Raw genomic sequence first — 25,236 nt, 5'->3', positions numbered from 1 at the left:
GCTGTATGCCAGCTCCCTCAGACAATAAAGCGAGATGAGCGCCGCAACCCCAGAGTCGGCCATGACTGGACCTAATGGTCAGGGGTCCCTTTACCTTTACCTTAAGCACACTGCTGCATTAGAGGGAAAATTAATGTGGTGCCCTCTCCATGATGGGAAACAGAGGCCAACCACATTTGTAGGACATTACCCTACAGATTAAAAGAGGATATGTTGAGGGGAAGTGTTTGTCTCCATTTTTTCCCCAGTGAAGATTTGTGTGTCAAGCAAGGCTCCTAACCTGCACTGGTGACAACAAGTATGACACCTGGGAAGGGGAAGCGTTCTGCGTGAACACAACCTGTGCGTGCAAGTGGATGGCAAGCTCTTCCAGAAGAGCAGTCACATTAATAAAATAGTGGAGCTGGAAGGGACCCTCCAGTTCAAAAACCCTGCAGTGCAGGAACCTCTGTGAAACCACCCCTGGAAGTTAGAGAAAAAATAAAGACTTGTAGCATCTTAAAGTAGATAGTGCTGCTATCACCTGCATTCCACATTCTGAACTGTCGTCTTCCTACCTCATCTGTAGTCCCAGCTTCTAACACTCACACCCAAGTTACACAAACATAGATCTCCCTTCCTGTCTTTTACTTCCTTCCCCCTGGGGTATCTCTGCTCTCCAGATATTTAATTCCAATGTCAATACTACCAACCCACTTCTTTTGATTCTCAGTATGTTAGGCACAAGTTCCTCCCCCCCCCCCAAACCCAGACGTGTTCCAGAAGATCAGCTAGGATTATAAAGGTTTACCAAAAACAGACAATGTGAAGTGTTTTCTCAGTTCTGTAAACAACCAATCACTCTTTCAGCTAAACCTGCGTAGGAACCAAGTGCCTGAAGGAAAACATGCTCCCCTTACCAACCTGTCTGTGCATTTAGGTAATCTCCACGCTCCTTCAATTGCTCACAGAGCACCTTCTCAGAAGCGATGGCCCATTCAGTGAATTTACTTCAGTGAGTCTCATCTACTGCCAACACTGTTTCATGCAAAAAGGTGCTATTAAATCTTCCAGGCTTTCAGAATATGTATGGGGTTGTTGTTGGTATTTTTTTTAATTAAAAACCCCCAAACAATGTGATATTTTATCAGTTTTGTAACCTGCCCAGGCAGCTCTGCTGAAGGGTGGAATATAATCTTTTAAATCCAAATAAACTTGATGTGGCTGCTGGGAATTTGCTCTGAGAGATGCCAACAGAGCTCACTTACTTCCCATCCAAAATGTTCAGCCAATATCCCCTCCTCCACTCACTCCCAGCACCAAAAACACCAAGCAGTTCTTAATCTGTTTCCTACACACACAGCTTTTGTCTCCAAAATCCCCATTTACGTAGCTGGCTTCCCCCCCAAAATGACACACCCTTAACTTTCAAGGGAGCCTTTTTAACTCCGCAAAAACTTACAAGGCCATTCTCACACCACCACCCACAGGTACATTCCCCTACCAATTAAACCTCACCTTCTCCTGATTTTTTTTTTGGGGGGGGGGCAGCAACAGCAGCATCCAAAAGCTGGCTGGCTTCCAGACCGAAAACCCCGCCAACCTGAACTCTTTTGATACCCGCACATAAGCCCTTCCCCATCACTGCCCAAGTAATTCTCCCCATTAAAAACCACAAATTCCCATATTCCTATCTACCCCCCCCCCCCAACAAAAAAGGGTCCAGGAATCTAATTAATTCTTCTTACTCTCAGTCCAAAATGCAAAGTTTTAAGTCTTCTTGGACACCGACACAGAAGAATTGTCTTGCTTTCCCCCCCCTCCCTGCCCCCCAATATTTCTCCAGGGCTCCCCCCCCGATTTTTCTCATTTTCTCCCCCTATTCTCTCCCCACAAGTATCTCCAGAGATACTCCCTCGTCCCCTAATTAAAAACTTTAGATTTTAAACATTTATTTGACCCCCCCCCACACATTAAAGATCCACCCCTCGCTCTCCCAAGGCCCCCCCCAAACACAAGAACACCCCCCAAAAAAACACACGACCAGTCAATTATTCCCCCCTTTTTCACTCCTACACACCGAATCTAAACCATTCACCAGCACACACCGACCCCCCCCAGGGCCAGGCTCCCCCCCCCATGTCGCTAAAGGCCCCCCCCTCGTAAATAAAGCCCCCCCACTCAATCCCACGACCCCCAATATGAACCCCCCCATCCAACATCTAGTCAGGGAAAAAATTCCGTGTACCTAACCCCCCCGCCCCCGTAATCGACGTCAGTCCTAGCCTTCCGTACCCCCAAAGTCTGCTTTAGGTGCCTCCCCCACGAAGGCCTCAGTTCCGGAGGTAGGCCCCGAAGCCGCGGGCTTTCCAAGGGAGAGCGGCGGGGCAGCCTGGCGCCGCCTCCCGGCCAAGCGAAATGCGCGAGCCCGGCGCTTTGAAGGCCACTCCCCGGAGCGTTCCATCCGCCTCCCCTTCGCTCTCGACAAAAGCTGGCTCTGAGAGAAACCCCGCTCCTCCACCCTCGGTCCCCTTCGGCCATTTTCGGCGAGTTTCGGAGCATGACCACACCCACTTCTTTTATTCCTCCCGCCCTCCGGGGCTTATGAATAGTCAAGGAGGAACGCGGAGTCCCTCGCGAAAGCAGCCGGAACTAGGGCGAGGTTCCGCCTTCTTTGCAGACCGAACCATTACCAAGAAGCGGCGGGGGGAGGAAAGGAGAGAGTAATTCGGCAAGAAAACGTCTATTGCGGATTTGCAATCCGATTTAGCAGCATGTCCCATTGAAATCAATTCCGATGCAAAGGATGAGGTTGCGCATACAAAGCTTTCTAACTCAGTAAGGTCAGATTTCCCAGTTTAAACCACTGCTGGAAGCAGTAAGGTTTCAAAATTGTGGAAAAAGCTGGTTACTCTTTTATTTGTTTTGCAAACGCTTTGCATTTATTTTCGGAAACAAAAAGCATTAACGAGTGACACAGAACCCCTTTCAAGTGCAAAATCTTGCTGTCACTGACATTTGCAACAAGTTCTGATTGACTTTGGTCGAGGCAAGCCTCAATTTCCCCCATTTCCTTGACCCCGATTGTCATCCTAAACTCGTTTTTGTTGTTGTTGAGTCGTTTAGTCGTGTCCGCCTCTTCGTGACCCCCTGGACCAGAGCACACCACACACTCCTGTCTTCCACTGCCTCCCGCAGTTGGGTCAAACTCATGCTGGGAGCTTCGAGAACACTGTCCCACCATCTCGCCCTCTGTCACCCCCTTCTCCTTGTGCCCTCCATCTTTCCCAACATCAGGGTCTTTTCCAGGGAGTCTTCTCTTCTCCTGAGGTGGCCAAAGTCTTGGAGCCTCAGCTTCAGGATCTGTCCTTCCAGTGAGCACTCAGGGCTGATTTCCTTCAGAATGGAGAGGTTTGATCTTCTTGCAGTCCATGGGACTCTCAAGAGTCTCCTCCAGCACCAGAATTCAAAAGCATCCATTCTTCAGCGATCAGCCTTCTTTATGGTCCAGCTCTCACTTCCATACATCACTACTGGGAAAACCAGAGCTTGAACTACACGGACCTTTGTTGGCAAGGTGATGTCTCTGCTCGTTTTACTCGTTTTACTCGGGAAAAATCCCCATTGAAACCAAATGGCCCTTCCCCCCCCCCCCGCCCTCCCCGGGGAAACACGTAAGGCCTCGAGATGCACAAACTAAAAACAGGCGATCTATCGATTTGCCAAAGGCGAACAGCCAGACAATTCACCCAACGCCTTTTATCTCTTTCTCTCCCCCCCCCTTTTACTCAATTGGTATGGCCGCACCCCCACCGAATGCGGCGCCTCCCTGCTCGCTTTCCTCTTCTCCCAACCCCTTCGCTCTAGCCACGCCCCCTTCCCTCTCTCCTCCGCTCGGCGGGGGACGCAGGCCGCGGCGCCGCCCACTTCCGCGTCCTCGCCCTTGCCGTTCTGCTCCTGTAGCCCCGTGCAGGGGGGAGAGTCTATATAAGGCGGCGCCGGAGAGCCTGCTGGCTCAGTCGCGCTTTAGAGCGCGGAGGGAGAAGAAGGGAGGGAAGGGGATAGGCGGCCGGACGTGGTCGCGAGGGCGCGGGTGGGGCGGAGTTTGGGGGGGGACGCGGCTGTGTCTGCCGGCACCTCCCCGACTCGCGGTCCGCGTAGGGCGGCGAGGGAGACCCGGTCCCTGAACCCGCGGCGAGCTCGGTAGGCCTCGGTGGAAACCGGAGCGTGTGGGGGAGGGGCCGCGGCTGCTTCCTGGCTGAGGCGGAGGCAGCGCCGCGTCTGCGTCACGTGACACCCCAAAAGGCGGAGAGAGGCGGAAAAAGCAAAAGTGTGCAAAGATGCACGGGGGAGCGCCGTCCGGGGACAGCGCGTGCCCGCTGCGCACCATCAAGCGCGTGCAATTCGGCATCCTGAGCCCGGATGAGATGGTGGGTTCGCGCGCCGCTCTGTTTTTAATATCATTTTTGTATGATTTAAAAGAAGGTGTGGTGGTGGTGCGAAAAAGAAGAGTGCCGGCTGGGTGGGGTGGGGGGGTGCCTTTAGAAGAACTTTCTCCAGACTTTTTATCGCATTGGGATTTTGCAAGGGCAATGCTGAAATAAAGAAGGAAAAAAATACGGGGGTGCTTGGCTTTCCTGTGTGGGAAAGGGAGATCGATTTCACCTTCCTGGGGGAGGGGGGAACACAGTGTTCTCTCCCCCTACCCCAAAAAATGTTGGTTTGCAAGAAGGCAGCCAAAAGCGTGCTCGAGACAAATTTTCCCATCAGTTTGCAGATGTTTAAAGTGCCACAAAACTCTGTTCCTTGGACACCCCGGGGTGCCTAACTAGATTTCCCTATCATTTTTTTTATTAAGGTTATAATCTTTGAATAATTTTGCTGTTGGGACTCTTATTATTAATTTGATTTATATGCCACCTTTTAGCAAAAGATCCTGATTTGTTTTCAAAGGAATGGCAGCACAATTCCATGTTGGCATCATTATGCTGAAGAATATTACATGCATGAACACATTTGCTCCACTGACTCCAAAACTGCATTTTGAGAGAACTTTGCGGTTTTTATTTGTTTCCATATAAAACACACAGCAAGTAAGTTTCGGTTGAGCTGGCCTTAGGCTCGCTCTCCTTCAAACTGGCTCACAGATCCTGCTTTTTAGGTAGCATTTGTTGCTTGTCTCCCATTAAAATCTCAGAAAGCCCCTTCTGTGTGGGGAGAGAAAATCGATAAAATGGGTCTTGCTGTATGTAGTAGAGCTTCGCTGCTGTCTTTCATTTTTGCCTGTAATCTTTTTGATGTGGAGAGCTAGGGCAGGCCGTAAAGTTTGTGAAGCTGTTTTATCCCCGCAGTAAATTCTCCCCTGAATGGAAGGTGTCCTCCTGATAGTTTTCACTCACTTAAAAACGCTTTGTTTTCCTAGTAATGGTTTTTAGAGGACCATTAGGGACGTGACATAACAATAATAAAGCACCCTTTGCACTCCTGTTCCTTGTATCTCCCAACCTAGATATTATTTTCTTCTAGGGCTTCTGATGCTGTTTGGGTCCCCATTCTTGACGTCTGCCTTCCCCACCCCCTGAAGACTTGGCTGATACTGATTCTGCTTTCTTTTTTTTCTTCTAGAAACGGATGTCGGTGACGGAAGGGGGGATCAAGTACCCTGAGACAACAGAAGGGGGCCGCCCCAAGCTGGGGGGCCTGATGGACCCTCGACAGGGTGTCATTGAAAGGACAGGACGGTGCCAGACCTGTGCAGGTGGGTTCTTAGGGCCATGCGCCAGGCGTTTGGTACTACAACTCCCAGCAGCCCCAGCCACGGTACCAGGCTGGGGGAGACTATCCTGGGGCCTCGCTAGGAAGACTGGTTCTTGGGAAGGGGGTGAGGGGGCCAGTCTCAGAATCCGGGAGTCGGAGGGGCTCATGATTTTCCCGTCCTTCTGTTCTCTGGCAGGCAACATGACAGAATGCCCCGGCCATTTCGGGCACATTGAGCTGGCCAAGCCTGTCTTCCACGTCGGCTTCTTGGGCAAGACGATGAAGGTTCTCCGTTGCGTCTGTTTTTTCTGCTCCAAGCTGCTGGTTGACTCTGTGAGTAATGGCTGGAGCTATTGGACATTCTTAGAAACAAGCTCAGATCAGTGAATAGCCGAAAACAGTATGGCTTTTCACTAAGTCCCCCAAGATATTCTCACAAGGAAGCTGGTGGAATGTGGGCTGGACGAGGGAAGTGTAAAGTGGATTTGTAACCTTTGGCTGACCAAACCCAAATTAATGGTTCCTGGTCATTCTTGGGGTGGGGGAGTGGCAAGTGGGGTGCTGCAGGGTTCTGTCCCAGACCTGTTGTTGTTCATCATCAATATAAATAATGAAGGAATTGAGGGGATGCTCATCAGATTTGCAGATGACACCAAACTTAGTAGCTAACGTCGCAGAAGGCTGAATCAGATTGGAGAACTGCGCCCAAAGAAACAAAATGAATTTCAATTGGAAACATTTCAGGTTATGCACTTAGGAAAAACTAGCTTCACAAATATAGGATGGGGGGGGGACACCTGGCTTACTAGCGGTACAGGTGAAAAGGATCCAGGGGTCTGATTGGACCGCAAACTAAACATGAGTCCACTGTGTGATGCAGCAGCAAAAACAAGCTAACGCTATTCCAGGCTGCATCAACAGAAATCTAGTCCAGATCAAGGGAAATAATAATCCCACTCTATTCTGCTTTGGTCAGACCACACTGGGAATGCTTCGTCCAGTTCTGGGCACCACTGCTTTCCTGGCTGTGCTCCCCTGTGGCTTTTCAAAGAAGAGAAATAATCTGATTTTCTGTCCACAATTTCCCATCTTGTTGGCTCTTGGTTACCTGCCACAGGTGACCAGCCCGCAAAATATAGTCCAGCCCCCACAAGATCTGAGTGGACTAGCCCCCTGCCGACAAGCCTTTATATTGACCAATATATTTTTCTTCTAACTCTACGTTCTGCTCTTAGCGATACCTGCCTGTGAGTCAAAGCCTTGTGTGGCTTCTTTGTGGGCAGTCATCCATTTTTGTTTTTAATCTCACCTTTCAGTATATAATTCTTAAGCTGCCTCACAGCGCCAACCTACAACCCAAAAAACAATTCCATCAGCTACAGAAATCTTAAGGGCTGCCTGAAATCAGTGTTAGTAGCCACTGAGAACCAGAACTAGGGGAAATAAAGACATTTTTTACCTAGTTCTGAAAAATGAGCCATTATGGCACAAGGTGAATAGGTGCCACTCCCAAGAAGGCCCTGTTTGTGTCAGCCCTCCCCAGAAGTATAATATGGATTTATCAACAGAATACTGGTATCTGTGGAGTTTTCTTGTCCTTGCAGCAGGAAATGCCCATTGCATCCCTTCCCAGCCTGCCCATGTCCCCTCCAATGTGAGGCCTACTTCCCAAGAGCCATGGCGAATAGTGGGATATTCTCACATTTGCTGGTAGTCATGGATAATGGGAGTTATAGTCCAGTTTACAATTGCACTAGGTTTATAATGGCTTTTTCTATTACCCCGTAGTATTGTTGGGGTGGGGTGGTCATTCAAAAGACCCTAAAATCTGGCACGGTTGATCACACCCTTTCTTATTTGGGGGGAACGCCCCGTTCTTCTTTTCGCTGCAGAACAACCCGAAGATCAAAGACATCCTGGCCAAATCCAAAGGGCAACCGAAAAAGCGTTTGACCCACGTCTACGACCTTTGCAAAGGCAAGAACATCTGCGAAGGTGGGGAGGAGATGGACAACAAGTTTGGAGTGGAGCAGGCCGAAGGCGACGAGGACATCACGAAGGAAAAGGTCAGGACCGCAAATCGCCTGCGCAAGCCCAGTGGGGTTATAATAATAATAATAATTTATTATTTATACCCCGCCCATCTGGCTAGGCTTCCTCAGCCACTCTGGGCGGCTTCCAACAAAACACTAAAATACAAAAACCTATTAAACGTTAAAAGCTTCCCTAAACAGGGCTGCCTTCAGATGTCTTCTAAAAGTCTGGTAGTTGTTGTTCTCTTTGACATCTGGTGGGAGGGCGTTCCACAGGGTGGGCGCCACTACCGAGAAGGCCCTCTGCCTGGTTCCCTGTAACTTGGCTTCTCGCAATGAGGGAACCGCCAGAAGGCCCTCAGAGCTGGACCTCAGTGTCCGGGTAAAACGATAGGGGTGGAGACGCTCCTTCAGATATACTGGACCGAGGCCGTTTAGGGCTTTAACGGTCAGCACCAACACTTTGGTTGGTTGAGCTTGTAAGATGTTGCGCATTGTCTTAACACTTGCTTTTCTTCTCTGCCTTCTGGACCGTTGTGGACGCTCTCCCAGATCATAGAATTTCAGAATTATTGAGTTGGAAGGGACCACCTCCGACGGTTCCTTAAGAGTTTCAAATGTGCCACAAGGGCAGTGGGTCTCCTGCTGTTGTTGAACTACAGCTCCCAGCACCCCTGACCACTAGTCCTGCTAGCCAGGGATGATGGGAGTTCTGGTCCGACAACAGCAGGAGACCCAGTTTTGAAGAATACTGCCCTTGGCACATGGCAGTTGGAGGGGACCCCTGTTTGACCTGACAGCCTTTACCCGTTGCTGCCTCTTTATCCAGGGTCACGGCGGCTGCGGGCGCTACCAGCCGAGGATCCGGCGCTCGGGTCTGGAGCTCTACGCCGAGTGGAAGCACGTGAACGAGGACTCTCAGGAGAAGAAGATCCTGCTCAGCCCCGAGCGGGTGCACGAGATCTTCAAGCGCATCTCGGACGAGGAGTGCTTCATCCTGGGCATGGACCCCAAGTTCGCCAGGCCCGAGTGGATGATCTGCACGGTGCTCCCAGTCCCACCACTGTCTGTCCGCCCCGCTGTCGTCATGCAGGGCTCTGCCAGGAATCAGGTATGGGCCCAAGGGTGGACTTGCAGGGGAAGAGAGCAAGCTTTGTTCCAACTCAAAACTCACACCGCCAGAGGCAGAAATGCAACGTTTCCCAAACTTTGGGTCCTCAGCTCTTCCTCCCATCATCCCTGATGACTGGTCCCACTAGCTAGGCATTAGGGGAGTTGTGGTCCAACAATAGCCGGGGACCTAAGTTTGGGAAAACTGCAGTAATTCTTCCAAATACTGCTTGCTGGAAACCCCAGAAGCGGGACAGGGCTCCTGTGTTCGAATCCTGCATGCAGGTCTCTCACAGGCATCTGGCAATTGAAAGAACAGGATGCTGGACTAGATAGGCCACTGGCCTGATCCTGCAGGGTTCTTTTTTCGTATGTCATATGCATCCATTCAAATGACAATTAGCCAGTGGCTTGCAATGAGAACGTATCAAAGGGCCAGCTTCCCCCTGCTTTCGTCTTTGCCAATTATTAGTTACTCTTTTTTTAAACGAAGTAGCTCTTAAGCAATGTGAAATGTTAGCAAACCAAAACAGTCAGGTTTATTAAAACTGGGGGAAAGAAAATACAAAGGCAATTCTATTGTTTAAAAAAGCTGGATTAAAACATCCAACTCACTTATAAGAGTCCGTATATGAAAGCCAAAGGCCTAGCACAAAGAAACGTTTTTGCCGGGCACCTGCAGATAACGTAATGATCACGCCGGGTGAGCCTCCCTGGGGGAGAGCGTTCAGTAAGCAGGGAGCCACCACTGAAAAGGCCTGCTGTTGTGTGGCCACCTTCCAGAATTCCTGTGGAGGGAGCACACGAAGCAGCGCCTCCGGTGAAGATTGCAGGGTCCAGGTAGGCTGGTTTTGTCTGCCCTGACAGGCAGTTTCCTTCCTCTCCCCACTCAGGACGACTTGACTCACAAGCTGGCTGACATTGTGAAGATCAACAACCAGCTGCGGAGGAACGAGCAGAATGGAGCGGCCGCCCACGTCATCGCCGAAGACGTCAAGCTGCTGCAGTTCCACGTGGCCACCATGGTGGACAACGAGCTGCCCGGGCTGCCCCGTGTAAGTGCCTAGGGGGCCACTGCCTGTCCCTTGCAGGGTAGAAATCTGCAGCCGCCCTCTTTCGCAGAGGAGTCAGCGAGCCATAGGTAGGCTGCGACGCCTCCCCCCTCCACGGGAAAACCCATCTAGGTGAGTGGAGGCAGTTCAGCTTCTCTTGGAGGAGGCCTCCCCAGGTCTCTTGGTCTGGAGTGATATTTGCCTTCATTCTGGTTACAAGAGACTTTCTGCCCCCACCCCTTCCGTGGTTTGGACAGAAATGGGGAGTGGGAACCCCAAAGTCGTCTTAATTTGGTGGTTGTTACTGATTCACATTTATAAGAAGCAAATAGTCTCTGTTAGAGCAGCCTTCACCTGATTGGCTGCCCTCCTAGCACTCCGGACTACAACTCCCATCAGCCCCTGCCAACGGCACAGTTGTGCTGCATGTGGCTGATGGGAGTTCTTGTCCAAAGCAGCTGGAGGGCAGCCCGCTTGATGACGGTTGACGTGGAATATATGTAGCGCATAAGCCAGGGATGGGCCACGCGGACTACAGCTCCCATCAGCCCCTGTCGGCATGGGGTTGCAGCTCAGCAGCGCTGTAACTCTCCAAAGGTTTGTCTTCACCCCTGAAGTCAGAACCCTTCCATTGTCTCCTGTGACACAAAAACACATAGAGTGGACTAGGAGAGGTATTGATACAAACACGCAAAATCACATTTCTTTTGGACAGGATAGCAGAGTTTCACTCGGCTCTTAATCCATTGGATTGTCCTGCTTTGAATTAGATTAGAAAGTTGACCAGTTTCCCTTACTTAGACGTCTTTAAGAGCGCTTCCCAGTCGGCGGAGGACGAATGTCCAGAATGGGACGCTCCTCCTTGCTCCATGGGCAAAAGCAAGCCATTCTTTGCACTTCCGTGTTCCCCACCAGCATTTGCAAGAGAGTAACGCTTTTCTCCCTCCAACCTCTTGATTTCCAGGCCATGCAGAAATCGGGGAGACCTCTGAAGTCCCTGAAGCAGAGGCTGAAGGGGAAAGAGGGGCGCGTGCGAGGGAACCTGATGGGCAAGCGAGTGGACTTCTCGGCCCGGACGGTCATCACCCCGGACCCCAACCTCTCCATCGACCAGGTGGGCGTGCCCCGATCCATCGCAGCCAACATGACCTTCGCCGAGATAGTGACGCCCTTCAACATTGACAGGTGAGTCCCCTTTCCCCACCCCGCATCTGGTGTGTTCAGCTGCCTCGTGCCCCAAATGCTGGCTAACACCTCTCCGCCTCCGCTAGGCTGCAGGAGCTGGTGCGTAGAGGGAACAGCCAGTACCCCGGAGCCAAGTACATTATCCGGGACAACGGCGACAGGATTGACCTCCGCTTCCACCCAAAGCCCAGCGACCTCCACCTGCAGATAGGGTACAAGGTCAGTTCCGCTGGGGGCGGGACAGGACACAAAGTTGGGTAGGAGAATCACAGCCCCCTTCCACCCCGCAGTAAGCCCACGGTGGTGCTGGACCAAAGAAGGACGTGGGTGGCGCTGTGGGTTAAACCACAGAGCCTTGGACTTGCCAGTCAGAGGGTCTGCGGTTTGAATCCCCGCAACGGGGTGAGCTCCCGTTGCTCGGTCCCTGCTCCTGCCAACCTAGCAGTTTGAAAGCACGTCAAAGTGCAAGTAGATAAATAGGTACCGCTCTGGCGGGAAGGTAAACGGCGTTTCCGTGCGCTGCTCTGGTTCGCCAGAAGCGGCTTAGTCCTGCTGGCCACATGACCCGGAAGCTGTACGCCGGCTCCCTCGGCCAGTAAAGGAGATGAGCGCCACAGCCCCAGAGTCGTCCACAACTGGACCTAATGGTCAGGGGTCCCTTTACCCTTTCTTTACCTTGCTTGTTTCGCCAGCAGAACCCTAGAATTCTTTGATTCATCCACTAGCATTAAAAGAAAGGCCTTGTATGAGCTTCAGGTCTTGTAGCCTCTTCCATTCCAATAGACTCTGGTGGCCTTTTTTGTAAGTGACCATGCCAAGCGTTCCTTTAAAGTTGGGCAAATTTGAGCAAATGGGACAGTTGGGAAATGCCAGAGGAAGAGAAAGAGAGAGACCAAAAGTTTGGTGGGGGGCGTATCACTCTTTGCAAACCTTCCCATGTGGGGCAGGTGGGGTAAGGAAATGGGATAAGTCATCTGGTGACTTCATTAACATTAAGTGCCTGGCAAAAATATTCCTTTTCAACCATGCCTTTGGCTGATTAACATCCGATGCCCTTTTAAATTGGGGGGGGGGGGATTGGTTTTTGTTACCTTTTTCATTATGAACTTTGTGTTTTTTATATTGTATTTTTATGTTTTGCAAACTACCCAGCGGTCTACGCATAGTAGCCAACTCCCAGGAGCTGATATTCCTTTGGCCCCTCCTCTAATAAAATATTTGAGGGGGCCATGCCCACCCCAAAAAAGCTGATATAGGCATTGCCATTCAAATAGTGCTGTGATCAGTTATGCAGGGCGGGGCTTACCTGGGCCCTCCCAATATTTTATTCAGGTTTGCACTCCTGGATCTACATATCAAAGGCGGAATGCAAATTATTACTGTTCTTGTTGTTATTTTATTAATAAGCATTGGTTGGATACTATGAGAACAGACTGCTCAGCTTGGGTGGTCCTTGGCCTGATCCAGAATCCAGGCTTTCCTTAACATTATTACGTAGTAAGCTAGAAATCATTGCAGCAAGCAGAGCGGGCATTCAGGTGTCTTGCACTCGGGACTCTGCACTGTCGGGACCCCTGTCACTGACCTTCCCTCTCACGCTTCTTGGGTCTTTTTGCCTTGCTGGGATAGTGCCCTTGAGCTCTGATAATGCCTCTTTCTTGCCTGGAGAGAGGGTAAAGAGGGATGAGTGAGTGAACATAGAAACTAGCATAGCCTAAAAAAGATAAATACTTAAATTTGTTGCTTCGCCAGCTTTTCTCTGGCCCTGCCTGCCCCAGCATGCGGCCCCTGGGAGTTTCCCCTAAAGGAATATGGCCCTCAGTCTGAAAAAATATTTTCCCTTCGCTCCATTATATAATAAATATGCAGGCTTCTTGAAGCTGGGTTGTGTCCTATTTCACTGGTGCGTCAACGTGCATCTGTGCAAATGATAAAAGTTTTCGGAATTCGTGCTGATGCGGATTCAGTACTTGAATAAGTTTGGCTGCGGAAAATTCCACGTGCGTTTTGCAGTCTTCCTGCCCATCCTTCGAGGCAGCAAAGCAACAGCTCTCCTGCTTGATCTCCCCTTCCAGGTGGAACGTCACATGTGCGACGGCGACATCGTCATTTTCAATCGACAGCCGACGCTGCACAAGATGTCCATGATGGGGCACAGAGTGCGCATCCTGCCGTGGTCCACCTTTCGCCTCAATCTCAGGTGAGAAAGGAGGCGCTGTTCTCTGTGTGTGCTTGACTGAGAGTGTGGGTAAGGGGCAGGCTTGAAAAAGAGGGGAAAAGGTTCGGCTTACTTTTTGGAAAGAGATAATAATAATAATAGCAATAATAATAGTAGTAGTAGTAATAATAATAATAATAATAATAATAATAATTTATTGATACCCTGCACATCTGGCTGGGTCCCCCCCCAGCCACTCTGGGCAGCTTCCAACAAAACACTAAAATACAATAACCTATTAAACATTAAAAGCTTCCCTAAACAGGGCTGCCTTCAGATGTCTTCTAAAAGTTTGGTAGTTATTTTTCTCTTTGACATCTGGTGGGAGGGCGTTCCACAGGGCGGGCGCCACCACCGAGAAGGCCCTCTGCCTGGTTCCCTGTAACCTCGCTTCTCGCAGGGAGGGAACCGCCAGAAGGCCCTCGGCGCTGGACCCCAGTGTCCGGGCAGAACGATGGAGGTGGAGGCGCTCTTTCAGGTATACTGGACCGAGGCTGTTTAGGGCTTTAAAGGTCAGCACCAACACTTTGAATTGTGCTCGGAAACGTACTGGGAGCCAGTGTAGGTCTTTCAAGACCGGTGTTATATGGTCTTGGCGGCTGCTCCCAGTCACTAGTCCAGCTGCCACATTCTGGATTAGTTGCAGTTTCTGGGTCACCTTCAAAGGTAGCCCCATGTAGAGCGCATTGCAGTACTCCAAGCAGGAGATAACTAGAGCATGCACCACTCTGGCGAGACAGTCCGCAGGCAGATAGGGTCTCATCCTGCGTACCAGATGGAGCTGATAAACAGCTGCCCTGGACACAGAATTGACCTGCGCCTCCACGGACAGCTGTGAGTCCAGAATGACTCCCAGGCTGTGCACCTGGTCCTTCAGGGGCACAGTTGCCCCATTCAGGACCAGGGAGTCCCCCGCACCTGCCCGCCTCCTGTCCCCCAAAAACAGTACTTCTGTCTTGTCAGGATTCAACCTCAATTCCAAGCATCGCTGTCAACTTTCCCCTTTTCTTGTGAGGAATCCTATTTGGAACAAGGGAATTTCCCTTTAAAAAGGGGAGACATTGACAGCTATGATTCCAAGGCCGCCTGACCCAGGGTTTTTCCTCTCTGCAAACTCAGGCAGGCACCTGTACAGTTTCCTTCCTGGCACTCGGCCTGAGCGCTGCCCTCCGTTGTTCTCAATCTCTCTCTCTCTCTCTTCCTCTTCTCCACCAGTGTGACCACCCCGTACAATGCCGACTTTGACGGCGACGAGATGAACCTGCACCTTCCCCAGTCCCTGGAGACGCGGGCAGAGATCCAAGAGCTGGCCATGGTGCCCCGTATGATTGTCACGCCTCAGTCCAACAGGCCCGTCATGGGCATCGTGCAGGACACCCTCACGGCCGTCCGCAAGTTCACCAAGAGAGACGTCTTCCTAGAGAGGGTGAGGGCAGGTTCTGCAGAGACAGCCTTATTTATGCATGGCTTCAGAGACAATCCAGCACCAGGCCAACTTCCCCTCTTGTGGTTCCCAGCAACAGGCCTTCAGAAGCATTGCTGCCTCTTTCATTTTTAATATAATTTTTATTAGTTTTTTAACATACCATTTTCAACAGTAATTAAACATACAGTGGTGCCTCGCAAGACGAAATCAATCCGTTCCGCGAGGCTCTTCGTATAGCGGTTTTTTCGTCTTGCGAAGCAAGCCCATTGACAGCTTAGCGGATTAGCGCTATTAGTGGTTTAGCGGCTTTTAGCGGATCAGCTGATAAGCGGCTTAGGGCGTAGGAAAAGGGGGGGAAACCCGCAGGAACTCGCAAGACATTTTCGTCTTGCGAAGCAAGCCCATAGGGAAATTCGTTTTGCGAAGCGCCTCCAAAACGGAAAACCCTTTCGTCTAGTGGGTTTTCCGTCTTGCGAGGCGTTCGTCTTGCGGGGCACCGCTGTACTTTTACATCTTACTCATTTTATTTTATTTTTTTTGACTTCCATCAGTCCTGTTTGAAAATTTTCCTATCTAATCTCTCAGTATGCATTTCTTATTTTCCCTATTACATTTCAAACTTATAACCAGTATCTCTTTATCTTTTTCTACTTTGTAACACTTTGTATATTTCTCCTTACAAAACTTCTAGCGTAATTTGTTGGTTACAGTTGCTCTTCAAATAATTCATATACCTCTTCCAATCTTCTGTAAATCTCTGGTCCCGCAGGTTTCGAATCCTTCCTGTCATTTTGTCCATTTCTGCATAGTCCATTCATTTCGTCTGCCGTTGTTCTTTTGTCGGAATTTCTTCTTGCTTCCGTTTCTGGGCTAACAATACTCTTGTCGCTGTTGTAGAAGCATTGGTGCCTCTGATGGTGGAGAGCAGTCTTCAATAACCCTCTGTGAATTTGTCTAATCCTATTTTAAAGGCATGGGACGCAGGTGGCGCTGTGGGTTAAAGCCTCAGCGCCTAGGGCTTGCCGATCGAAAGGTCGGCGGTTCGAATCCCTGCGGCGGGGTGCGCTCCCGCTGCTCGGTCCCAGCGCCTGCCAACCTAGCAGTTCGAAAGCACCTCCGGGTGCAAGTAGATAAATAGGGACCGCTTACCAGCGGGAAGGTAAACGGCGTTTCCGTGTGCGGCTCTGGCTCTGGCCAGAGCAGCGTTGTCACGCTGGCCACGTGACCCGGAAGTGTCTCCGGACAGCGCTGGCCCCTGGCCTCTTAAGTGAGATGGGCGCACAACCCCAGAGTCTGTCAAGACTGGCCCGTACGGGCAGGGGTACCTTTACCCTTTACCTTTTTATTTTAAAGGCATCCAAGTTGGCCATCACTGCCCCCCTGTGGCAGGGAGTTCCATAGTTTGCACTGTGTAAAGCAGGGTGTGTTTTTTTACCTGTCCTGAATCTTCCGGCGGGTTTTAGTGTCGGAACCAGAACCATGCCATGTTTTATCAGATTTTTCTGCACAAAAAGGGGCAATTTCGCTCTCCCCTTTTCCTGTACTTGTAGTGAGTCCTGGTTTAGTAAGGCTTGATGGTTTGAGGGAGGGAGACGTCGGGTTCTAAGCATGAAATGTTCCCTTTTCATGGGGAAAGCCCGGGCAATAACCGGTGGAACTGTTGGCAGGGGCCGAGACCCGGGAGGGGAGACGGTGAAAGAAAACTGGGAATTTAAAGTGTATATATTGAGAATTATTATTATTTTTCTAATTGCTTTTAATGAGAGATGGAGAAATCGTGGAATGGAATTTTTATGACCCTAGGGGAAATGTTTTAAGAGAATAGGTTTAAATATATCAGTTTTAATGAGAAATAAGATTAAATAAAGTAAAAGTGGATGGCTGATTGGTGAAAGAGAGAATGGAAAATTACAGTATGTTAAGATAAATTATTAGGATAAAAATAAAGATGAAGGATTTGCTGAAATATCTATTTGAACAAGAAAACAAAGAGGGGAGGTGTGAGGAGGTCAAGGAAATAAGTCATAGAAAAAAAATTATGTAAAGGTTTAACTTGTTTTTTTTCTGTTTTGATTGTATGTATTTTTTAATTTTTTTCCCTTTTTATCTGTTTTTGGTTTTTTTGCTTTTTCTATTTTTTGCATTTTTGCTTGGAAATGTTTCGTTGTTTTTTTTTTGTATTGTGTTTTCTGTTTTTTACGTTGCAATGTTTTAAAACCTGAATAAATATTATTCAAAAAAAATAAATAAATAACCGCTTACCTTTTCCTGATCTCCCCTTCAGGGCGAGGTGATGAACCTGTTGATGTTCCTTTCCACCTGGGACGGCAAAGTGCCCCAGCCGGCCATCCTCAAGCCTCGCCCGCTCTGGACCGGGAAGCAGATCTTCTCCCTCATCATCCCAGGGCACATTAACTGCATCCGTACGCACAGCACCCACCCAGACGATGAGGACAGCGGGCCCTACAAGCACATCTCTCCTGGAGACACCAAGGTACTGTTGGTGGGGCAAGCCTCTGGGGGAGGAGGGGGAAGTCACCAGTGTGGTGTAGTGGTTAAGAGCAGTGGACTCGTAATCTGGTGAACGGGGTTTGATTCCCCCCTACCTCCACATGCAGCTGCTGGGTTAGAGAATGTTAGCCGCTTTGAGACTCCTTCGGGTAGTGATAAAGCGGGATATCAAATCCAAAACTCTTCTTCCTCTTCTTCTTCACCAGCCTGGCCTGTTGCGTTCCAAAGGCCAAGGAAGGATCGGACCCTGATTAATACACATGAGGCTTGGCCAGCAAGACTCTGGGAGGAAGTGCGAATAATAATTTGTCACTCCCTGACCCAGGTCCCTTTTATTAACAAAAGAACTCTTAACACAGCACTTGTAAGAACCAATCAGATGTCCTCTGAGCATTAAAAATAAAAACCCCACGTGGGACAAAGTTACATCAGATAAATCCTTTTAACTACAAAGACTACTTTGAGCATGCATACATGTTTTTAGGGTAAATAAAACAGGAATTGAGGAGGAATGCATTTAGCAAATCCCGGAGTTCATAAACAGGCAGTAAACAGGAAAGGAAGGATCGCAAGGAAAGCTAGTATTTTCCATCTCCTTGTGAACGCTCTTGCTGGCCCTTTAGATCTACCTAAAGATTAACAAAATCTACATCAAAGTTACCTCCTATCTTTATGGCCTAGGATATGCTGCCTTCAGATGTCTTCTAAATGTTAGGTAGTTGTTTATCTCTTTGACATCTGCTGGAAGGGCGTTCCACAGGGTGGGTGCCACCACCGAGAAGGCCCTCTGCCTGGTTCCCTGCAACCTCACTTCTCGCAATGAGGGAACGGCCAGAAGGCCCTCGGCACTGGACCTCAGCGTCCAGGCTGAACGATGGGGGTGGAGACCTAAAACCTCCCCACCTGATCCTCAATTGCCGTCTTGCAGTAGCTGGAACTAACAGAGACCAGAAGGGAGGAGGCGAGGGATGGAACGTTTGCAGAGCAACACACTGAGCAAAGCACTCCTGCTGCAAGTCAAAATCACACAGCTCAAAGGGTGCCAGGCTTGTGGACAGAGATGCAAAGCTGCAGCACACACACACACACCGGTCTCTACAGCTGGGCTTCCCTAGTTTCCTGCCTGTAGCCAGATTTGCTAGCCGTCCCCACCAGCCTCACGCTCCTCTGTCGCCCTCCTTTCCCCTCTCTTCCTCAGGTCATCGTGGAGAACGGGGAGCTGATCATGGGCATCCTCTGCAAGAAGTCGCTGGGCACCTCTGCCGGCTCCCTGGTCCACATCTCCTACCTGGAGATGGGCCATGATGTCACCCGCCTCTTTTACAGCAACATCCAGACGGTTATCAACAATTGGCTGCTGATTGAAGGTGAGATTGATGGTGAAACTTGCTCTGTTTTGGTGGGGACGTATTCCCCCACCATGGTTTCTTCTTCCTCCAGAGGAGTCTGGCAGTTGCAGCGTTGGGGTTCTGGTTTAACTCATTACTTGCTCGACCAGACCCACCTTGGGCCTCCTCAGTTAGGCACCAACTGGTTCCCTGCATTGCCATTACAGCGGTACCTTGGTTTGCATACATTTTGGATTACAAACACGTCAAACCCGGAAGTGCGTGTGTCCCGGTTTGCAAACTTATTTTGGATTACAACCAAATTCTTTTTGGAGGCCCCATTGGCAAAAGCATGCCCTGGGTTACAACCTGTCCCAGTACGTTTCTGAGCACAATTCAAAGTGTTGGTGCTGACCTTTAAAGCCCTAAACAGCCTCAAAGGCCCAGTAGAGCTGAAGGAGCATCTCCACCTCCATCGTTCTGCCCAGACACTGAGGTCCAGCGCCGAGGGCCTTCTGGCAGTTTCCTCATTTCAAGAAGTGAGGTTACAGGGAACCAGACAGAGGGCCTTCTTGGTGGTGGAACCCGCCCTGTGGAACGCCCTCCCTTCAGATGTGGAGGAAATAAGCAGCTATCTTATCTTTAAAAGACATCTGAAGGCAGCCCTGTTTAGGGGTTTTTTTAATATTTAATGCTGTCTTGTTTTTAACACTCGATTGGGAGCCACCCAGAGTGGCTGGGGAGGCTCAGCCAGATGGGCAGGGTATAAGTAATAAATTATTATTATTATTATTATTATTATTATTATTATTATTATGGTTTACAAACAGACCTCCAGAATGGATTATGGTTGTAAACTAAGGTACCACTGTATTTATTTTGTTGCATTTCCAAAGTCACACACAAGGGCTGTGCTCTGGCTCCAGTGCCAGAGGCTAAAATGCAACATTTCTCAAACTTGGGTCTCCAGTTGATTTTTGACTACAATTCCCATCATCCCTGACCGCTGGTCCTGCTAGCTAGGGATGATGGGAGTTGTAGTTGAAGAGCAGATGAAGGCCCAAGTTTTGGAAGCCCTGATTTATTGCCCATATAACCTCTCTGCTTCTCTGAGGGGCCTACTTTGTACCCCTCCCTCATTTAAGGTAGGTTAGGCTGGGAGTTGCCCTGTGAGCTTCATGGCCGGGCAGGGATTTGAACCCTCGTCTCCCAGGCTGTAGCCCGACGCTAACTGCTAGGCCACGCCGGCTTTCTTGTTCTCCCTTTCTGGTGTTGAGCTTCTTCTCCCCCTCTTTGGCAGGCCACACCATTGGGATCGGGGACTCCATCGCTGATGCCAAGACCTACCAAGACATTCAGAACACCATCAAGAAGGCCAAGCAGGATGTCATAGAGGTAAGGAAGGGAGCAGAACTCTGCACCCAAAGCGACGAGCGCATGGCGAGGGGGATAGGAGCTCTTGGGGAAAGAGGGCAGAGTGGGTGGGGGTTCATCATTATTCCGCCATAGCAGTTAAGGACCTGAGCTCAAGGCCACGGCGTGCTTCCTTCTGAATCCACCAGCAGTGCTTCAGGCTGGTTGCCCTTGGCCTGTAGATCGGGAGCTGGGGGGAAATCGACACCAGAGGTTTCCAAACTGTGGTCTGCAGGTTTCATCTGGGTGTCCTGCAGCGTGTGTGTTAGAAAGCAAGGTGGTTAAAAGCCGCACAGCACCTAGCAGAGCACACCCACACAATTGCTACAGCAGATAGAAAAACTGCCAGGGGGTTCACCAAGACCATTGGCAATTTTCAAGGGGTGCGTCGGGGTGGAGTTAGGGGGATACTGTTTGTTTAGGGAAGTTTTTAATGTTTTGTGCATTACTGTATTTTAATATCTTGTTGGAAGCCACCCAGAGTGGCTGGGGAGGCCCAGCCAGATGAGTTGGGTATAAATAATAAATAGTTGTTGTTGTTGTTATTATTATTCCTTATAGAGATGGTTTTCACAGAGCTCTGTGGGATCCAGCAGAGATGGGTTTGTTTATTCATTGTATCTATAGCCCACCTTTCCTCCAAGGACCTCAGGGTGGCTTACCTCGCCCTCCTCTCTTCCTCACAACAACCCTCTGAGGTAGGTTAGGTTGAGAGAGGCAGTGACAGGCCCAAGGCCCACCCTGTGAGCTTCGCACCCGAGTGGAGATTTGAACCCTGGACCGACACTCTAAACGCTACACCACACAGGCGAGGGAAGGGAGGGTTGTGTTTGGGTAGGATGGAGAGGGAAGGGGAGAGCAATCCCATAGCCTTGGGGGGGGGGGGCTTGGCTTTGTCCTGGGGGAAGGGGCCCGTTCTGAGACTCTCCCCCACTTTAACCACCTGACTCCAGGTGATCGAGAAGGCCCACAACAACGAACTGGAGCCCACCCCTGGCAACACGCTGAGGCAGACCTTTGAGAACCAGGTCAACAGGATCCTGAACGACGCCCGAGACAAGACCGGCTCGTCCGCCCAGAAGTCCCTCTCTGAGTACAACAACTTCAAGTCCATGGTGGTGTCGGGAGCTAAGGGCTCCAAGATTAACATCTCGCAGGTAGGCCTCGCCCCTCCGCTTCCATCAACCCAGTGGGTGGACGGATGGACCCCAGACCTGACAGCCGGCCTTCCTGTTCCGCCGGATGCCAGGCTCTTTGGGTTACTGCCCTACCTCTCCCCCCTTCTCCCCACAGGTCATCGCCGTGGTGGGGCAGCAGAACGTGGAAGGGAAGCGCATCCCCTTTGGCTTCAAGCACCGGACGCTGCCCCACTTCATCAAGGATGACTACGGCCCCGAGAGCAGGGGCTTCGTGGAGAATTCCTACCTGGCCGGTCTCACCCCAACGGAGTTCTTCTTCCACGCCATGGGAGGCCGAGAGGGGCTGATCGACACAGCTGTCAAAACAGCTGAAACAGGTGGGTTTGGAGGGAGGGGGAGGGGGGAGAGAAGAGAGAGGGGTACATGACTCCACTTGGTGGTTTAGTGCTGTTCTTTCAGCAACCGGGATTCATCTTCCCACCCTGCCTGGGAAAGTCAGGTTCAATTCAGGAATTCAGAAAACCTGACCCCCCAAATCCAGGCCAGTGTTTCCTTGGTGGTTTAGACAGGGCGCCAGCACCCAGGGGGTAAAAGCAACCCTGTTAGGTAGGACAGCTGCCACACCACTCTTCTTTTGCTCGTCCAGTCTGATCCAGGAGATCTCAGGCTGTGCTTTGGACGCCCCCAAAACTCCACAAGGAGCAAGAGTTAAATTGCCTCTCTCTGCTTCTGGGGAATCAAGGCAGATAAAGTCACAGATGTGACCAAAGATGTGTCCAAGACACTGGCTTAGAACCAAGGCTTTAACCCACATCAGAATTCTAGAGGTGGGAGGGACCCCTAGGGTCATCTAGTCCAACCCCCCCCCCCCCGGCAATGCAAGAATTCTCCCCACGCCATCCCTGGGTGGGCTCGAACCACGACCCTTCTGCTTAACAGCGAAATGCACTGACCTGTTGCGCCACAGGAGGCCCCCAAACATGCAGACCCAAAATGAAGAAGTAGATGGATTAATGATAGGGTAGAATGAAAGCCATTTAGGAAAGGAAAATACTTTTAGCAAAATGGGACCCCTTGGGAACTCGAGAAGCGGGACCCAAGAACCCTTATACATTACCAACGAATCCACTGCCCCATGAAGATGCAGCACAGGTTCCAGTTAGGGACATAAAGACGAGAGGTCGCCACACAGAGAGCAATCTGGGAAACTTAAAACACTTTTGCTTAGTAACTGGCCTAAACCGGGAGATGTCCAGGCATTCGTTTTCCAGAGATGGGACTCTCTGGCTCTTGGACAGATATTGTAGCCCAGGTGTGGTCCATGAGAGCATTGGCAAGAACAGGTCCCCTCTTCACCCAGAAGCCTGAGCTGCTGACAGAAGCAGCACTTGTGTGGACTTGAATGTGGTGGACTTGTAAAAGAGTATTGGGGAAATAATCCATAATGAATTGAAAAAAAATGTATAAAAGTACATTTCCAAAAGAAACCCCGAGTCCTTTTTGTTGGGGATAATTCAGACAGCAATTCCTACCTGTCAAAAAAGGTTATTTACAGTGGCCCGTGTTTTGTTAGCCCCAAAATGGAAAGTAAGCATAGCCCCAACTAAAGAAGAACGGTGATATTCTTCTGCGCAGCTTGCCGACTTAACATAGAGAATAAGAGAACAAGAAGAACATACGTTTAGAACAGATTGGAAAACATTTATTGAGTACATGGTAAATTGTGTACACTTGAAAAACGTTGGCAGTATTAAGATAAATTCAACAGTGTACACAAGTTTTGATGGATGCAATAATGGGATACTGAATGGTTTAGTTTTGTAAAATATGCAGGGATTTGTCATACGCAAAATGAAACACGGAAAGAGAGGAAGGGAAGTTGCTGATATTTTAAGGATGTTTAAATGAGTGTTTTGAATTGTAAAACAGAAAATTTAATAAAAATGACAGACAGACAGACAGATATGGAGGATCTGTGGGGCTCACCGGGTTTCTCGCTAACCACCTCCTCTGCCCCACGGCCAGGTTACATCCAGCGGCGGCTGATCAAGTCCATGGAGTCTGTGATGGTGAAGTACGACGCCACGGTGCGCAATTCCATCAACCAGGTGGTGCAGCTGCGCTACGGCGAGGATGGGCTGGCGGGGGAGAGTGTGGAGTTCCAGAACCTGGCCACGCTCAAGCCCTCCAACAAGGCCTTTGAGAAGAAGTGAGTCTTGCCTCGGGGGTTTCCTTCTGTGTGCATGGCCTTTATTCCGTTGCTCCCACCTTGTGTGGGATTTCCTCTCTCCCCCCTGCTTATGAGGCTGGAGAATCCTGATCTGCGCTGGGCAACGAGGGAGTTCAGTGCAAACAGCTTCTGGGTCAGTAGAGTCGCCTGTAAAGGAGACGAACTGAGGTTGGGGAAGGCCAAGCTAAGCTATAGGATGCCTCTTGAAATTCTGTCTTTTCTTACTGCAATCTCAGATGGGCTGCAACAGTCAGGCACATGCAATGAATTATTTTCAGCTGGCGAAACAAACACACCGCCCTTCTATTGCATCAAGAGCCCCTGTTCCCAGCAGACCGTGGCTTCGCTTTGTTGCTCTGGAAATATCCAGAGCATCGCAGCTGTCCTCTTGAAGGTCTCTTCTCCTTCTTCTCCCCCCTCTCCAGGTTCAAATTCGACTACACCAATGAGCGGGCTCTGCGGCGCACCCTGCAGGAGGAGATGGTGAAGGACATTCTCAGCAACGCCCACATCCAGAATGAGCTGGAGAGGGAGTTCGAGAAGATGAAGGCCGACCGGGAGGTGCTGAGGGTGATCTTCCCTACGGGAGACAGCAAGGTGAGGCTTGTCGGGCCTTGTCTTGACCTCCAGGCGGCTGGCTGGGCAGGAAGACACCCCTGGAGACTCCTAGTCCAGATCGTGTTTCTGGTCTGGTTCAACAGGGTGTTTTTTTGATGCCCCCCCCCCAAAAAAAACCCCCAACCCTGCATTTGTGGACATTCCCTCTCTGCTTCCTGGATGCGCTAGTTCCGTGGTTCTCAAAGGGTGTGGGCTTCCCCCTTGGCGTGGCAGGAAGATTCAAGGGCAATCAAAGCAGCATTTGAACATTTCAGGGTCATGTAGCATAGCACCAAGATAATTTCATTTATTTGCATAATAACAGATAGATACCCTTTCAAAAGGGGACGCAGGTGGCGCTGTGGGTTAAAGCCTCAGCGCCTAGGACTTGCCGATCGAAAGGTCGGCGGTTTGAATCCCTGCGGCGGGGTGCGCTCCCGCTGCTCGGTCCCAGCGCCTGCCAACCTAGCAGTTCGAAAGCACCTCTGGGTGCAAGTAGATAAATAGGGACCGCTTACCAGCGGGAAGGTAAACGGCGTTTCCATGTGCGGCTCTGGCTCGCCAGAGCAGCGATGTCACGCTGGCCACGTGACCCGGAAGTGTCTCCGGACAGCGCTGGCCCCTGGCCTCTTAAGTGAGATGGGCGCACAACCCCAGAGTCTGTCAAGACTGGCCCGTACGGGCAGGGGTACCTTTACCTTTTTTTACCCTTTCAAAATAAGAGCTAGAGCGTCAAGGGATAGCGAGGACCACCTTAGTTGTGTTTTCCAATATATTTCTTACCAGTAAAAAAAAAAAGCACTAGGTGTGGCACAAGCAAATCTTGATTTTGAAAGTGAGAAAAAGGTTGGAGCAGTAATTTTAAGTTGTTTCAAGCTGTTTTTAATAATTGTGTTTCAATGCTGCGATTTAATGGCTGTGACCTACCCCAGGAGCTTAGGGTGAAGGCATGTAATAAGTTGTAATATGCAAAGATGCAGGGATTACTGGACCTAATTAGGGTTTTCTAACTCATGCCTCTCTCCTCGCCCCCCCAAACCACCCTCTTTACATAAATCCATAGCAAAATTAATCAACCCATTTTGTTGTTCTCCTTCGCCTTGCCTTGGACTATTTATTACTCAGTTTTTTTAAAAAAAGGAATATAAAGTTTATTTTTAAAAAAACATTCAGGGTATGGTGTACAGCAATCACACATAGAAAACCATACAACGAAAACCGTAGAGAAAAATAAAATTGGAGATCAACTTACATATTG

General features: G+C 50.0%; 1 protein-coding gene across 1 annotated transcript in view; it reads left to right on the top strand.

Moving 5' to 3' along the window:
* Window positions 1-4,078: 4,078 nt before the first annotated feature.
* The window catches only part of POLR2A (RNA polymerase II subunit A), a 33,900-nt gene continuing 12,742 nt past the window's right edge, over window positions 4,079-25,236 (top strand). Inside the window, exons 1-17 of the mRNA XM_079951707.1 lie at window positions 4,079-4,409; window positions 5,605-5,737; window positions 5,933-6,069; window positions 7,629-7,802; window positions 8,599-8,880; window positions 9,773-9,934; window positions 10,896-11,116; window positions 11,203-11,335; window positions 13,192-13,316; window positions 14,550-14,760; window positions 17,045-17,254; window positions 18,470-18,638; window positions 19,900-19,994; window positions 20,966-21,169; window positions 21,306-21,528; window positions 23,177-23,360; window positions 23,807-23,978. Of these exons, the coding sequence (XP_079807833.1) occupies window positions 4,320-4,409; window positions 5,605-5,737; window positions 5,933-6,069; window positions 7,629-7,802; window positions 8,599-8,880; window positions 9,773-9,934; window positions 10,896-11,116; window positions 11,203-11,335; window positions 13,192-13,316; window positions 14,550-14,760; window positions 17,045-17,254; window positions 18,470-18,638; window positions 19,900-19,994; window positions 20,966-21,169; window positions 21,306-21,528; window positions 23,177-23,360; window positions 23,807-23,978 (2,925 nt within the window). The 5' untranslated portion in view covers window positions 4,079-4,319. The remainder of the gene's footprint in view (window positions 4,410-5,604; window positions 5,738-5,932; window positions 6,070-7,628; window positions 7,803-8,598; window positions 8,881-9,772; window positions 9,935-10,895; window positions 11,117-11,202; window positions 11,336-13,191; window positions 13,317-14,549; window positions 14,761-17,044; window positions 17,255-18,469; window positions 18,639-19,899; window positions 19,995-20,965; window positions 21,170-21,305; window positions 21,529-23,176; window positions 23,361-23,806; window positions 23,979-25,236) is intronic.

Source organism: Podarcis cretensis, assembly GCF_951804945.1.
Source record: "Podarcis cretensis genome assembly, chromosome: 13".
NCBI classification, from domain to species: domain Eukaryota; kingdom Metazoa; phylum Chordata; class Lepidosauria; order Squamata; family Lacertidae; genus Podarcis; species Podarcis cretensis.
This window is presented reverse-complemented; position numbering and strand designations above follow the sequence as displayed.